The 12933-nt window shown below is 35.9% G+C and overlaps 2 protein-coding genes across 2 annotated transcripts; one reads left to right on the forward strand and one right to left on the reverse strand.

Annotated features, from left to right (window-relative positions):
* Positions 1–4189: 4189 nt before the first annotated feature.
* Positions 4190–8397, reverse strand: LOC132298673 (uncharacterized). Its single transcript, XM_059795068.1, has 3 exons — positions 7982–8397; positions 5179–5531; positions 4190–4993 (listed from the first exon to the last, which is right to left on the reverse strand). The coding sequence occupies exons 1-3, from the start codon at positions 8106–8108 to the stop codon at positions 4406–4408; spliced, it is 1068 nt and encodes a 355-aa protein (XP_059651051.1). The 5' UTR covers positions 8109–8397; the 3' UTR covers positions 4190–4405.
* Positions 8398–8484: 87 nt separating this feature from the next.
* Positions 8485–12595, forward strand: LOC132298662 (transcription termination factor MTERF6, chloroplastic/mitochondrial-like). Its single transcript, XM_059795057.1, has 2 exons — positions 8485–9813; positions 12156–12595. Exons 1-2 carry the CDS (start codon positions 8646–8648, stop codon positions 12194–12196), a joined length of 1209 nt encoding a protein of 402 aa, XP_059651040.1. The 5' UTR covers positions 8485–8645; the 3' UTR covers positions 12197–12595.
* The last annotated feature ends 338 nt before the right edge of the window (positions 12596–12933 follow it).

A 12933-nucleotide genomic window follows, 5' to 3' on the forward strand; every position in this document is an offset into this window, starting at 1 on the left:
GCTTGTTGACTGTCAAGTTGATCTTGTTGTTTTTCAAGAGTGGCTTGATTTTGACGAGTGCCTTTGAGAATTTCCAACAACAGATCACGATTGGTGCATTTCAGAGTTGGAACTTCCTCATCTTCAGTACTGTCATCACTTTCTGGTTCTTCTTCATCCCCATCATCAACATCCTCAATCTCTTCTCCTCTAGCTCTAGCCTCTTCGAACTTTCGTTGCCTAGGATAAAACCACTCACCGTTTGAGTCCCTTTTTAGCCCCATTTGGTCAAGATTGAAAGCATCGAGTATATCTCTTGGGCCTTGTTTGGCTGATTCACTTTGATCAAGTGGAACATGTTTATCCATGAAGATGTGAGTGAGAACCATGGCATAGTGGAGGGGACTCTTTTTCTTTATCTTGCATGCGAACATGTGATGAAAAATGATATATGCCAAATCAAATACTTTTCCATTTAACACGCACCAAATCAAAAAGATTTCCATGTGAGAGACTTTTGAGCGGCTGTCGGTTTTAGGAAGAATGGAGTATGCAATGATTTTGTGGATCAAGCGAGCTTCCATGGTTAATTGTTTGGATTTGACCTCTTTGGTATTGGTGGTGCGGGAATCATAGCTCATTTGACGAATTGCTGCTAGTTTGTCAAAACCTTCCCCGCTGTACCATCTTTGTGGTGAGTAGAATTGAATACCATCCTTAAGATGAAGAATTCTGGCAATGCTGCTAACATCAAGATGGAATACTATTCCAGCCACATAGCATTGAAGTCTCTCTACACCGGGCATTTTCTCAAGGTGGGTGTAGAATAATTGCACAAGTCTAGGATAATACTTCTTGTTCATCCCAACAAATGCACCAAGGCCAATAGCATCGAAGAGTTTATAGGTGTTGAGGTTGAGGTCGTCACAAATTGTCTGTGACAAAACTTTTCCTTTGGCCACTTTCCTAAGATTGAAATTTTTTTCATATAACTTCTTGTATGTAGGAGTTCGATACAACATTGTTGCAGAGATTTGAATGGGAGGATTTTCTTCACTAGGGCCGGATTCATGATCATGGGTACGTCTACTATTCCTATTTTGGCCACGAGAAGGATTTTTTCTACGTGAAGAGGAAGCCATAGAATAGAAATTTTGAATGCTCAAGAACCATTCAATGGAAATAAAATTTAAAATTCCAAGAATTTGTGCAAATAAAAACTAATTTTATTTGCACATCCAGTCAAGTTATGAGTGCTAAGAAACTTCATTCTAGAGACCCCAGAACAGTTAATGAGCATCAAGCAAAAAGGTTTTGGAATTGATAAAATCAGCCTTAAAATGTCAACCCAAGATGGAACTTGAATGGAATCGTACTAAAATTTGCAATTTAGAGCATAGATTCACAAAGCCAACCCAATTTGTGTTCAAATCAGTATATAATATTTCTAGGGTTTTGAGGGTTTGACAGATATGAGATTGATAAAGATACAAATAGATATTCAAGCTTGAATAATGATGCCAATGAACATCAAGAAAGCATGAATTCAAGAGAATGAACAATGAAATCTTACCAAAGATGATGAATTTAGTATTTGTGAAGAAGAAAGATAAATGGCGAATTTAGATGAAATGAGCATGATGAAAGAGCAAAAGAAACAAATTAAGAGCAGGAATATATATAAATTGAAGAGGGAATTTCATGGATTTAACATACCAGTGAAGGAACCCATCATATGGAAGAATTCGCCCAAAGCAAGATGAAGTCTCCTAAGTTAGTTTGCTCTCTGGAATGTTTCAATAATGAATAGAAATTAGGAAGTGCCGAGATATAATGGGTCAATGAGACACTTGAAGGGAGCCGGCTCAACCATATCATGGAGCCGGCTCAACCATGATCATGGAGCCGGCTCTTGAATTTTTCTCAATTTTCTGCAAGTTTTTGCAATTGAAGATGCAAAAGGATTTGGAGATTGATGTGCTTATAAAATATATGGAATGAGACTAAAGGATAAGAAGATTGATGTGCTTAGTTGGAGTCGGTGGTTCCAACTAATTCTAACTTTTTTTTTCCATCCATATCAGTGGTTAGGTTGTATATAACTTCTACCACTTTAATTCTTGACTACTACTCAAACACTAATTTCTTGCATATGTTACATAGAACTAGTTAAATTTAGATCATTCAGAAACATAAAATTTGTTTATATTCCAAAAATCTAAATCATTCACATATCGAAATGGGTCAATGAGTTAGGAATTTAGTAGAACAAACTACTACTAAAAGAGGGATGAAGCAATGAGAATAAAATTTCCAGAGATGACATGCATACACACCATGAGGTAATGAATACATGTTCAAATTATTTCATATTTTAGCAGTCAAATACAACAAATCTACCTCCCATATGATTGCTGACAAATCTACCAAATTTACAATAGATACTGCAGATTAATAGACTATGTAGTCCATTCAACATAAAGAAAGATTTTTATTTTTATTTTGAAAAAAAGAAGGAAAAGAACAAAAAAGAAAAGAAAAAGAAGTTAACAAACAAGATTTCAAGCTGAGGTAGAAAACATAGATAACGATTGTTGATGATGTGTTTCAAAGAATAAATAAATAAAATAATGATCATTGTAATCTATAAAAAATAGTCATCACAGTATTTTTAATCCCAAATTCTGACCAATATCCGTATTACCCCTGAAATACAAACATGTAAATGTGATTGTCCTCAATTTTCTATGACATGATGAATTTCTCATTCTAATTTTCAAGATAAAATAAAATCGTACACAAAAAGTACTGTATTCTCCCCATTCCCTAGTTCGCTAGATGCTAACAATGTTCCAACCTAACTCTTCATATATGGCACAATTGCCAGGGCCTTCTCTAAAACCTCAGTCTTGCCTCTAGTGTCATCACATGCCTCTGACCCTACCTCTTTGAAATTTAAACAAGTATACATACTTAGCAGCTGCAACACATCATTGCCTTTTCATATCATGTATCCAGTACTCTGATCCCTTCCTTCCCCACTCCCATGCTCTTACATGCATACCCATCATGCATGTAAGGAGAGTGAGGACACAGCCCGCGAAAAGGAGCGGAATATGTGAATGATTGAGAGGTGCCAAGTGGAGCCGGCTCTTCCTTTTTGTAGAGCCGGCTCCACAATTTTTTTGGAGCCGCCTCAACTAATTGCTGGAGCCGGCTCTCTTGGGCATTTGAGAAATCCCGAGAGTTGGTGTATGCAGGCCAATAAAGGAGCCGGCTCAACCTATTTCTAGAGGCGGCTCTTCTTGGAGATGCCGAGAGCTCCAATTTAGGGAAAACAATAGAGCCGGCTCTTCCTTTTTGTGGAGCCGGCTCTATTGTCTGCAGTGGAAGATCCTGAGAGTATAGACATTGAGAATTTTTACAATTAGTCTGTTATGCATTTCTAAAGATGCAAATTAAACATCACTGTTAACACTCAGTTTATTCTAATACAGTTAAATTCAAATATTGTTGTTTCCTTTTTTTTCTATGTCATTTCGGTTTTTTTCTTCTACAAATGGAACCATTTGAAATCTCCATTCTCATTTGTTAATATTTTACCAGATTTTGCAGTTTGAGCTTCATATGTGATATCATCATCTTCTGAATTTAATGTTGGGAGGTGATAAATGTACTCTAGCTAATACACTGCACTTGAATATGAAATTACAACAATAACATTTTAATTAATCAGAGTATAAAGAATATTTTTGTCATTTAATTTTAGTGAGGAAAAAAAAAAAATGAGAGTGCATCCATCATTTTTTTCATTATATTGATCAAGTTCAGGGTTGGATAATGTAGTCCTCATGTGGTTCTCACATGATGCAGTTCTTACTATGATTTGGCTGTTGCGGCCTGTATGGTAGTTGAAGGGAGGTGACTAATTTCTCATAATTGGGGTTGACAACCTTAAGTATAGCATCAATATATTGAATTTGAAAAATAAGTATAGCATCAATATATTGAAACTGAAATTTAAGTATAGCATCAGTAGTATATGCTGTAATTCGAAGCAAAGAAATCTATTTCACTCTGCTTTGATAACCACTAACACAACTGCAATTTCAAAGGAAAATGAATGCTACGCAATCAACAAAAGAAACCTCAATAACCACAAACATCACCTGCTAAATAAAACCAAGAGACCAGAAATATAATCATTATAAAATTCCATAACCAAAAGAGTAGATAATAATAATTACATCATAGTCAAGTTCCTAGATTTACATCATTGTAAAAGGTTTCCAATACATACTTTTTCCGTAATATAGCAACACAAAGTTTCACCAACAAAAAAGGAATTCATTGCATTCCCAGAAGTGTTTCTCAAAAAAGGAACCTATACCCAACAAAAAGAAAGACTACCCATCATCAATCACCATCATGTTGAACCGTACATCATTTTCTCCAAAATATTCTTACGCTTTGCAACTGGAACACCAAGGAATATCCTCGTTTGATCAGGATGGTTAGCGAGATAAAAGTAAGCATCATCAATTAAAAATGGCTCAAGTCCAATTGATTCTAGCTCATTATAGATTTCCTCCTCCGAATGCACCTTACGATTATATTTTCCATAAAGAGCATTTCCCTCTTTAATAGATTCTGCAACAGAGGAAATTGCATTTGCTATGTCTTGGGTATCATTAGAGACACCACGTGAAGACCGTTTCCTCTTTCCTTTTGCACTTGAAGATGCAATAGAAGTTGCCTTATGGGACATTGTCCTTTCAATCTCATCAGCCACATGCTCAACATTTTCCAAAGTCACCTCATTTTCTGCTACTAGCTGATCAATACCATCAATACTTCCCATTAACTCGTCATTGGTTGAGCTAGCCCATTGAAAACGTTTCTCCTTAGCAGTTGCAGCCTCATCACCCGTCGCTCTATCTTTTGCAAACAACTCTAGCAACTTATCATAGTTGTTAATAGGTGTAGTTCTCCATTTCTCCGCTTGCGGTTTTGCCTATTACAAGCATATAAAAATATATATATATATGCTAAACATTTCATAGTGTAAAACATTCTTTGGGTAAAACAACGACACTAGAACAACATAGAAAAAACATTTCAAGAGTTTCCATATGAATTAGGCCTTAAACATACTTTAATAGTAAAAATAACTCTAAATTAATAAAAAAAAAATAGTACCTCAATCAATGAATTCCAAACCTCTGGCTCCGCACTCCACATCTTTGTCTCACCACTCCAAGCAAATCCGCTCAATCCATTCTTAAACAGGTCATACCACTCATTGAAATGAGTCTTTATAGTCTTCAATCGATTCTTAATCCTATCTTTGGTAAAATCCATTTCAAGTTTTGCACACAATTCTTTAACCATTTCATCATATGCTTTGCTAGTAAAAGTTCCATCAACCCTATTCCCTTTAATATGTTGGTAATACAGCACATCAATGAATGCATCTTCCATTTGTTGCGTCCAAACAAACCTATCTTTCTTGTTCCCTTCATTTTTGTTTGTTGTGTTACTCATTTTCTTATCTACATAAGAAATTAGCAAATGAGTAGAATCTAATGTAAAATTTCAAAATAGAGTGTGACCAACAAAAATAATAATAATAATAATAATAATAACATCATGACAAACAAATTAACATGAGTAATATAAGATATCGACTATGCTTTTTCTTCTTTAACAATATATCATCAAATCAAACTTGAGCTACCAATAAAGTCTTAGTAAAGACCAAGTACTTGTCATAAGAGAAAATAAATAAAACTAGGGTTTTAAGCATTTATCAAACAAGCAAAAGATTTAGACTTATAACACACATAACATTAGTCACATTTGATTTGCTACATAGTCATTCCACATGTTCATTGCAATGATGTCCCTTATATGTTCTCCTTCAACAATATCCTTTGGAGTTCGATCATCATCTACATCTTCATCTTCATCTTCATCTTCAACTTGAACTTCAACTTGGTTTAAGAGTTCCCGATCTACTTCATCAATATGTCTTTCATCAGGATCAACGCCCATTAAATAATTATGCAGAATGCAACATGCAAGGATAATCTCTGTTTGTGTTTCGATTGAGTAAGTGGGCTCAGTTGTGCTTCCTATAATTGGAAATCGTTTCTTTAATACACCAAATGCTCTCTCGATCGCATTACGTAACGACGCATGTCGTAAGTTAAACAATTCCCGAGGATTTTCAGGTCGATGTGAAGCAAATTCTTTCAAGTGATATCGAACACCTCTATAAGGCGTGATAAGTCCACCTCGTAGCATATATCCACCATCAACAAGATAATATTTACCTATTAACAATAAAAGTTGTTATCATTGAATAACTATAAATCAGAAAATAATATTTTATAAATTTTATATAGAAATTACCTTTAGGGATTCTCAACTTATCCTTTCTTTCAAATGCACTCTTAATTACTCTCGAGTCTGATGCAGTCCCTTCCCATCCAGGCAAGACATATGTGAATCTCAAGTCAAATGAACAAGCAGCTAACACATTTGTGGTTGGAAAATTCTTTCGACCACGATATCTTGGAGCGTCTTCAGTAGGTACTCTCACACGAACATGTGTTCCATCAATCGCACCCACACAATTCTGATATAAATTTATTTTATAAATTTTTTATATCAACATATGTATAAAAATTTTAAAATAAAATTATAATTTTACCTTGAAGTATGGATAGAACCTACTATTGCTAAGTATCTCCGAAGGGATTTGTAAACCATTAGGCTGTCGGAGAAATTTTTCTTCTAACGAGATTATTGACCTTAACACACTATGGAAATGGCGACTTGTAGTTTCACCGGAGCGACGAAAAAAAAACTGAATCGTGCGATTCCTCACATTGTGTGATAATATGTGAAGAAATTTTGCAACTTGTTCTTCAACTGATGCATTTTTTGTTGCCTTAAGACCAGCATCCCTTTTAAGAATCTCACATAAATTTTGGAAAGCCTCTGGTCCCATTCGAGTTATATCACGACATCTTTGATTTGTCCTAAGTTGGTTCATAAGTTCATTTCGTACCATTTCTCTTTCAAAAGTTGATTGTCCAGTGAGTCGATTAACATAGTTTCTCCTTTGAAACTTTTTCCGTAAAAGCCAATACACAACCAAACAAATAACTTGAGTTGCAGCCAAACGCCTTCTTTGTTCCCACAAAAACCATTCATTTGTTGCCATATTATTTCGCCTCTCCATCTACCATTTCAAGACTTGTTGTCACCCTCAAAATTCAATAAGTGTAGATTAATAAAATAAGGGTATAAGACACACTCAACAAATATATGATGTTCTGATAGTATATATATATAAGAATACCCACCCAAACATAACCTATGATAATTATATGACACTTATGATCAGACATAAACAAATTGATTATGTTGGTATTGCAACAAAAATCTAGTTGCAATATTTCAAATAATGACCATAATAAGACATAATTCGGACTGTATCAATGACATTCTCATTATGGCATGCTGTTTTTCATAATATTTCATGTCCATAATCGCCCACTACAACTTCATAACACCTGACCAGGGCGTGAAATAAAAACAGAATATGCATTTTTTTTCTTCTCAAGTTTCCTAGTTGCTTTTAAATCCCTCAGGAAATAGGAACAAAACTTTGCAAGGACTAAATTTATGTCAAAAGGCACTGGGACTGCATATTAGTGGGGTTATTACAGTTTGCCATGTGAGTTCTCCCCCCTACAGAATAAGGATTATCAAGTCTGTGTGTGTGTGTGTGTGTTTTTTTTTTTTTTTCTTTCTAAATTCACATTAACTATAACAAAAAGATAAAAGAGAGAAACCCACAAAATTACAGAGTTCACAAGAAAACCATCGACATAATTAAAGATAATCGCAGGAATTTTTTTCCGTAGAATATAACAAATCTCCAACTGTATACGGACAAAGAGGAAAACTTAGATGGATTGAAGAAACACACCTGAACATCCAATACTCCAAGAAGATGATGAATTCAGATGAATTTTCGAACGGTTTGCGTAGCTCCAAAGCCGGTGTTTGTAAACCAATGAATTTAACAGTGACGCTTTCCCTTCTATCTCTATCATCAACTTCCTACTCCTGCACAGAGACCATGCAGTGAACCCACTTCCCCCTTTTCTCTCTCCTGTTTCTTCTTATACCAGTGAATTTTGGCGCCTTTGTTCCCGCGCCTTCCTTTGTTCCCGCGCTGAAGACAGGGCCCTAACAAATATGAAGAGCAAATTTGAGGGTAAAATTGGCCTAACAAATATTTTGATAGCCATTGCCTGCCATTCCCTTCCCTTTCCTTCCTTATCATCCCAATTATGAAAGGTTAAGAAATTACTATACGCCTTCTTATAAATAACCCTCCAAACCCCTCCCTCTCCTTCCCTTTCCCTCCACTAACTTTACCCAAACACAACTTTTTTATTACCCTCCATCCCCTTCCCTTCCCTTTCCCTTCAAACCCATCCTACCAAACTGACCCTTAGTCTTAACCTTTGCTTCAGCCAAAAGCCCTAGACTAGAGGAGGAGTGGATATTGCTAGTTCAAGAGCACCTAAGAAGATTAACGATCAGGTGAGTTGCCTCATAATAGTGTCTATCACATTTCTTTTCCAATGATTCATTTATACTGTAAAACACCGGTTCGTTTTAGATGCTCTCGTGTTTTACATTCAACGGTCCATAAATTTTATGCCCTTCAAACCCATCAACTATCTTCATCTCTCAAATCCATCTCAACTTCCACTAATCAACACTCATTTACAGTCAATTACCTCGTTAATTCATGTGGGTTAAGTTCAGAAACTGCTATTTCAGCTTCCAAAGAAGTCAATTTTAAAACCCTAGACAAACCAGATTCAGTTCTCAACTTCTTCAAGAACCATGATTTCAGCAAAACCCAGATCTCAGCTGTCATCAGAGTACGCCCAAAACTTCTCTTATCGGATCCCAAGAAGACCCTTCTGCCCAAATTCGACTTCTTTTACTCCATTGGCATTTCCAGCACTGAGCTCGCGAAGGTATTATCCGTTTGCCCAACTGTATTGACACGAAGCTTGGAGAACCAAATCATTCCATCTTTCAAATTTTTGAAGAATTTATTTCATTCAGATGATAAGTTTATTGTGGCCTTTAAAAGATATCCTGATATTCTAGGGTGTGATCCCAGTGCATTTCCCAACATTGAAATTTTAAGACAACATGGTGTGCCAGAATCAAATATTGTGTACTTACTTACATATCAACCTAGGTCATTTGTGATGAAGCATAATAAATTCAATGAGTTAGTGGAGGATGTTAAGAAAATGGGTTTCAACCCATCAAGCTTCCAGTTTGTCTTAGCAGTTCAGGCATTGATTTCAATGAGCAAATCAACATGGAAAAGGAAGATGGAGGTTTATGAGAAGTGGGGTTGGTCTGAGGAAGAAACAATGAGCGCGTTTAGAAGAAGACCTGGGTGTATGACGGTATCTGAGGAGATGATAATGGCAAAGCTGAATTTTTATGTCAACACAATGGGTTGGGATTCTTCCCTAATTGCCCGTCGTTCAGAATTAATGACAATGAGCTTGGGTAAGAGGATAATTCCCAGGTGTTCAGTGCTTCAAGTTTTGTTGTCCAAAGGTTTGATTAAGAAACCCATTAGTGAACTGACATTGTTGAGGTCGACAGAGAGTTCGTTCCTCAAGAAGTTTGTGACATGTTATGAGGAAGCTCCTCAGTTGTTGAAACTATATCAAGAAAAATTGGACGCTTCAAAATTACACGGTCATGATTATGAAGGTAAGAGTGGAACATATCAGTTGTAGAATATCTACTTCTTAACTAGAGTGGCTTGCGCATCCCCTGTTCTTTTACTTACTCGCCATTTCCACCCTTACACCACCACCTTTTCGAATTAGTTCTTTATCAACAATTTTTTTTTTCGTCCTGATTTTCATGATCTTAATTCAATTTTTTTGGCAAGTATCTATTCGACTTTGTTACAAAATACTTAGAGAATTTGTGCAGCTTTAATATATCATTCATTAATCATGTAAGCGTTTTAGGTGAATGATTTATTATTTTTTGTTTGTGCAAGTCTGACTCTGCAATATCTTCTTAATCTTTAATTTGAATCAATAGATAAACTAAATTATAGTCATGTTACTGGAAGATTGCTAATGTAATTAAGTTCTACTTCAATATAGTGTTTTGTTGCCATTCCCTAAGCAGCTGCTGTGAGATTTTGTAAGAATCTGCACATAGCGATTTGTCATGTTCATGTTAATGGGCCTCTAGACATGCCTGGTAATACAGTTTGATTTCAAAGTGGTTTAAGATGTTGCTATGTAATCCATGAGGCCAGCACAAGCTAAAAGTTTGAGCCACATTTCCTATCAGTACAAAATCATCAGCATTGCACCTCACAGTACCACTAAATTTCTGGTTTGTACTTTATTTATATTCTATTCATTGATGTCAAATTCTGATGTTTTTGTTATTTCTCTTACAAGTCCCTTAGATTGTACTTTACTTATCAAAAAAAAGTCCCTTAGATTGTACTTTATTGGGTTAACTATAGAGAATGATATAGTTTGGAAATGGCTGAGAAATAGAAAGCACATGAATTCAACAATCTGGCCCTACAAACCCTTGTTGCTTCATCGGGTTCATGTCAAACTAGTTGTTTCCTAAGGTACGTTATGAGAAATGCTTTAAACTTGTTATGAAGATCCTTTTGGTCTGTTCTCATTCTGATGCAGTTTTGTGTAACTCTCTAGTGTGTCTAGGTGTTTTGTGAGGAAATTGGCTGATACTCAATAGGCTGGGGCTTAATCTGCTGCATTGTGACTCACCATCTGGATAGGATGGTGGAAGCTGGGTCTTTAAAAGGCTGATTATTATTCCCTCAAATTTTTTGGTTAAGCGATTAGAGATGATTTGTTGATTAGCAGATTCCTCAGTGCTTCTTCATGATGTTATGAATCCAAGTCAGTGAGCCTTATGTCAGCCATCAATTTATTTGTCCCAGGGTCATCAGTCTTTAGGAGATTGCTACTTTACCTTTTCGAGAGATGTATGTATGCTTTCCAATTTTTGGTTCATCAAAATTATTTAAGAATGTAAGGATAGAAAGGGACAGAAGAAAATAGAGAAAACAAAGAAACAGAAAAAGAACAAGAGATCTGCTGTGAGTCTATACATAGAAAGAAAGAGAAGAAGAGATAGTAAGGAAAAATTTGTAGGATCAATCAACACAAGGAATCACGTTAGAGGTAGAGAAATACCGACTGTTAAGTCTGTTATTCACTTTGGGTGCTTTTCCTGTTATGAAAATTACTTAGATTTACCTTAATCAGTTTTAAATTCTGATTTGTATATTCTTCATGCTTTGTAAACTGAGTTTAAAGCATGATTTATGTTATATCTATTTCTGCATGTTTTTATACGAGTTAAAAAGGCATGTTTATTTCCAGGATTTTGTCATGAATGGTTATACCCGTTTTCAACATGCTTATACTGTAATCTCTTGTTAAATTTTGTTTCATTTACTATTTATTTGTTATTATAGTTCATTACATGGCTGGATGTTTTTAACAAGGAATGTTACGTGAAAAGAAAAAGAAAATTCTTGATCTGCAGCTTGGGTTTAGATTTTAAGAAAAAGTTCCTAATTAGTTCTGACTAAATGTGGAGATTGGGAATGTTTTTTGTGAATGCGTTGAATCCATGAGTGTAATTCTATAAAGAGGTAAGTAGGGTACGAGTTACCCTTGGGAGAAAAACCCGAAAGCCACGTAGTAGCCCTTGTTTTGGTATTGAGGGTTGGGGCCATGCCGGTGCGAAAGGTTGACCGGTGGATCCTCTTGGAGGACCGCCATTGGTTGATAAAATGCATTCACCTGTTAAAAACAAAAGATGGAACTGAGAAAGAAAATTTAATAATTATTGCAGCCTTTGTGATCGGTTTGCATATTATATCTTAAAGTGAAGTGCCTTCACCTTTATGAACATTTCAGAGACAATGTTTTATTTTATAAAACAATGGTCTTTGGAAAATAGCATGATCCATTCAAAAACCTCACGGTGGGTAAATTGTTGGTTTTCTGTACTAGGCATCCTCTCACCTTTAACTATTTCAGGTAATGTCTCCCGAGGCGGTGAAAATGTTGATGCTAACTAAGGAACTCGGACCCTGGAGATGGAATTATTTTGTGGTTACATGACTTCTTCTTGGAGAAATCTAGATCTTCTATATTTTGCATTGGCATGTAACATTCTAAATATGTGCAAGGCATAAATCTGTATGCACAGTGCAGAAGCCATGTTGTTATGCCACTTTGGAGAATTTGGTTTAATAGAACTTCTGGTCAAATGGTTACTAAATCATAGTTTACTGATGCCATATAGCAGGTGTCTGTAATTATCTACTATAGTGTTCTATTGAATTTATATTAGTGTCCAGCAGGTAGCATTGTGTGATCCAATGCTGTACTTTTAGCTTTTGACATGAATCTCTACGAAGCACTCTTCCGAGTGTTGTGATTGAAATGTTGTAGTTAAGGAAAATGATTTTAAAGCAGATGAGTTGGGCAAAATTCCTTAACCGAATGTTTTTAATTGGTTAGTGTATGCCAAATATAAGAAAGTGAGACCCTTCACTTCCAGTAAAAGCAAACAAAGGAAACGCAATGGTAGCAGAGTTGAACTAGGGCATTCTGGACATCCAAGTAGCATGAGAAGACTGATGTAACCTAGTAGGACCGATGTAAAACTCCCCCCCCCCCCCCCCCCCCCCCCCCCCAGCGCACAGGCGCTAAAAGCAGCAGCGAAAAGACTTCTCAAAGGTCCGAAACGCAATGGTAGCAGAGTTGAACTAGGGCATTCTGGACATCCAAGTAGCATGAGAAGACTGATGTA

The sequence above is a fragment of the Cornus florida genome, unplaced genomic scaffold (genome assembly GCF_030987335.1).
Source record: "Cornus florida cultivar Cherokee Brave unplaced genomic scaffold, ASM3098733v1 CherokeeBrave_3.0.0_Hap2_Chr01, whole genome shotgun sequence".
NCBI lineage: Eukaryota > Viridiplantae > Streptophyta > Magnoliopsida > Cornales > Cornaceae > Cornus > Cornus florida.

Coding starts and splice junctions, on each gene's coding strand:
- LOC132298662 (XM_059795057.1), top strand. CDS start 8,646: ATGATTCATTTATACTGTAAAACACCGGTTCGTTTTAGATGCTCTCGT. Junction 9,814..12,155: donor ACACGGTCATGATTATGAAG/GTAAGAGTGGAA, acceptor TAACTATTTCAG/GTAATGTCTCCCGAGGCGGT.
- LOC132298673 (XM_059795068.1), bottom strand. CDS start 8,108: ATGATAGAGATAGAAGGGAAAGCGTCACTGTTAAATTCATTGGTTTAC. Junction 5,532..7,981: donor TTGGAGTATTGGATGTTCAG/GTGTGTTTCTTC, acceptor TTTCTTATGTAG/ATAAGAAAATGAGTAACACA. Junction 4,994..5,178: donor TTTGGAATTCATTGATTGAG/GTACTATTTTTT, acceptor TGCTTGTAATAG/GCAAAACCGCAAGCGGAGAA.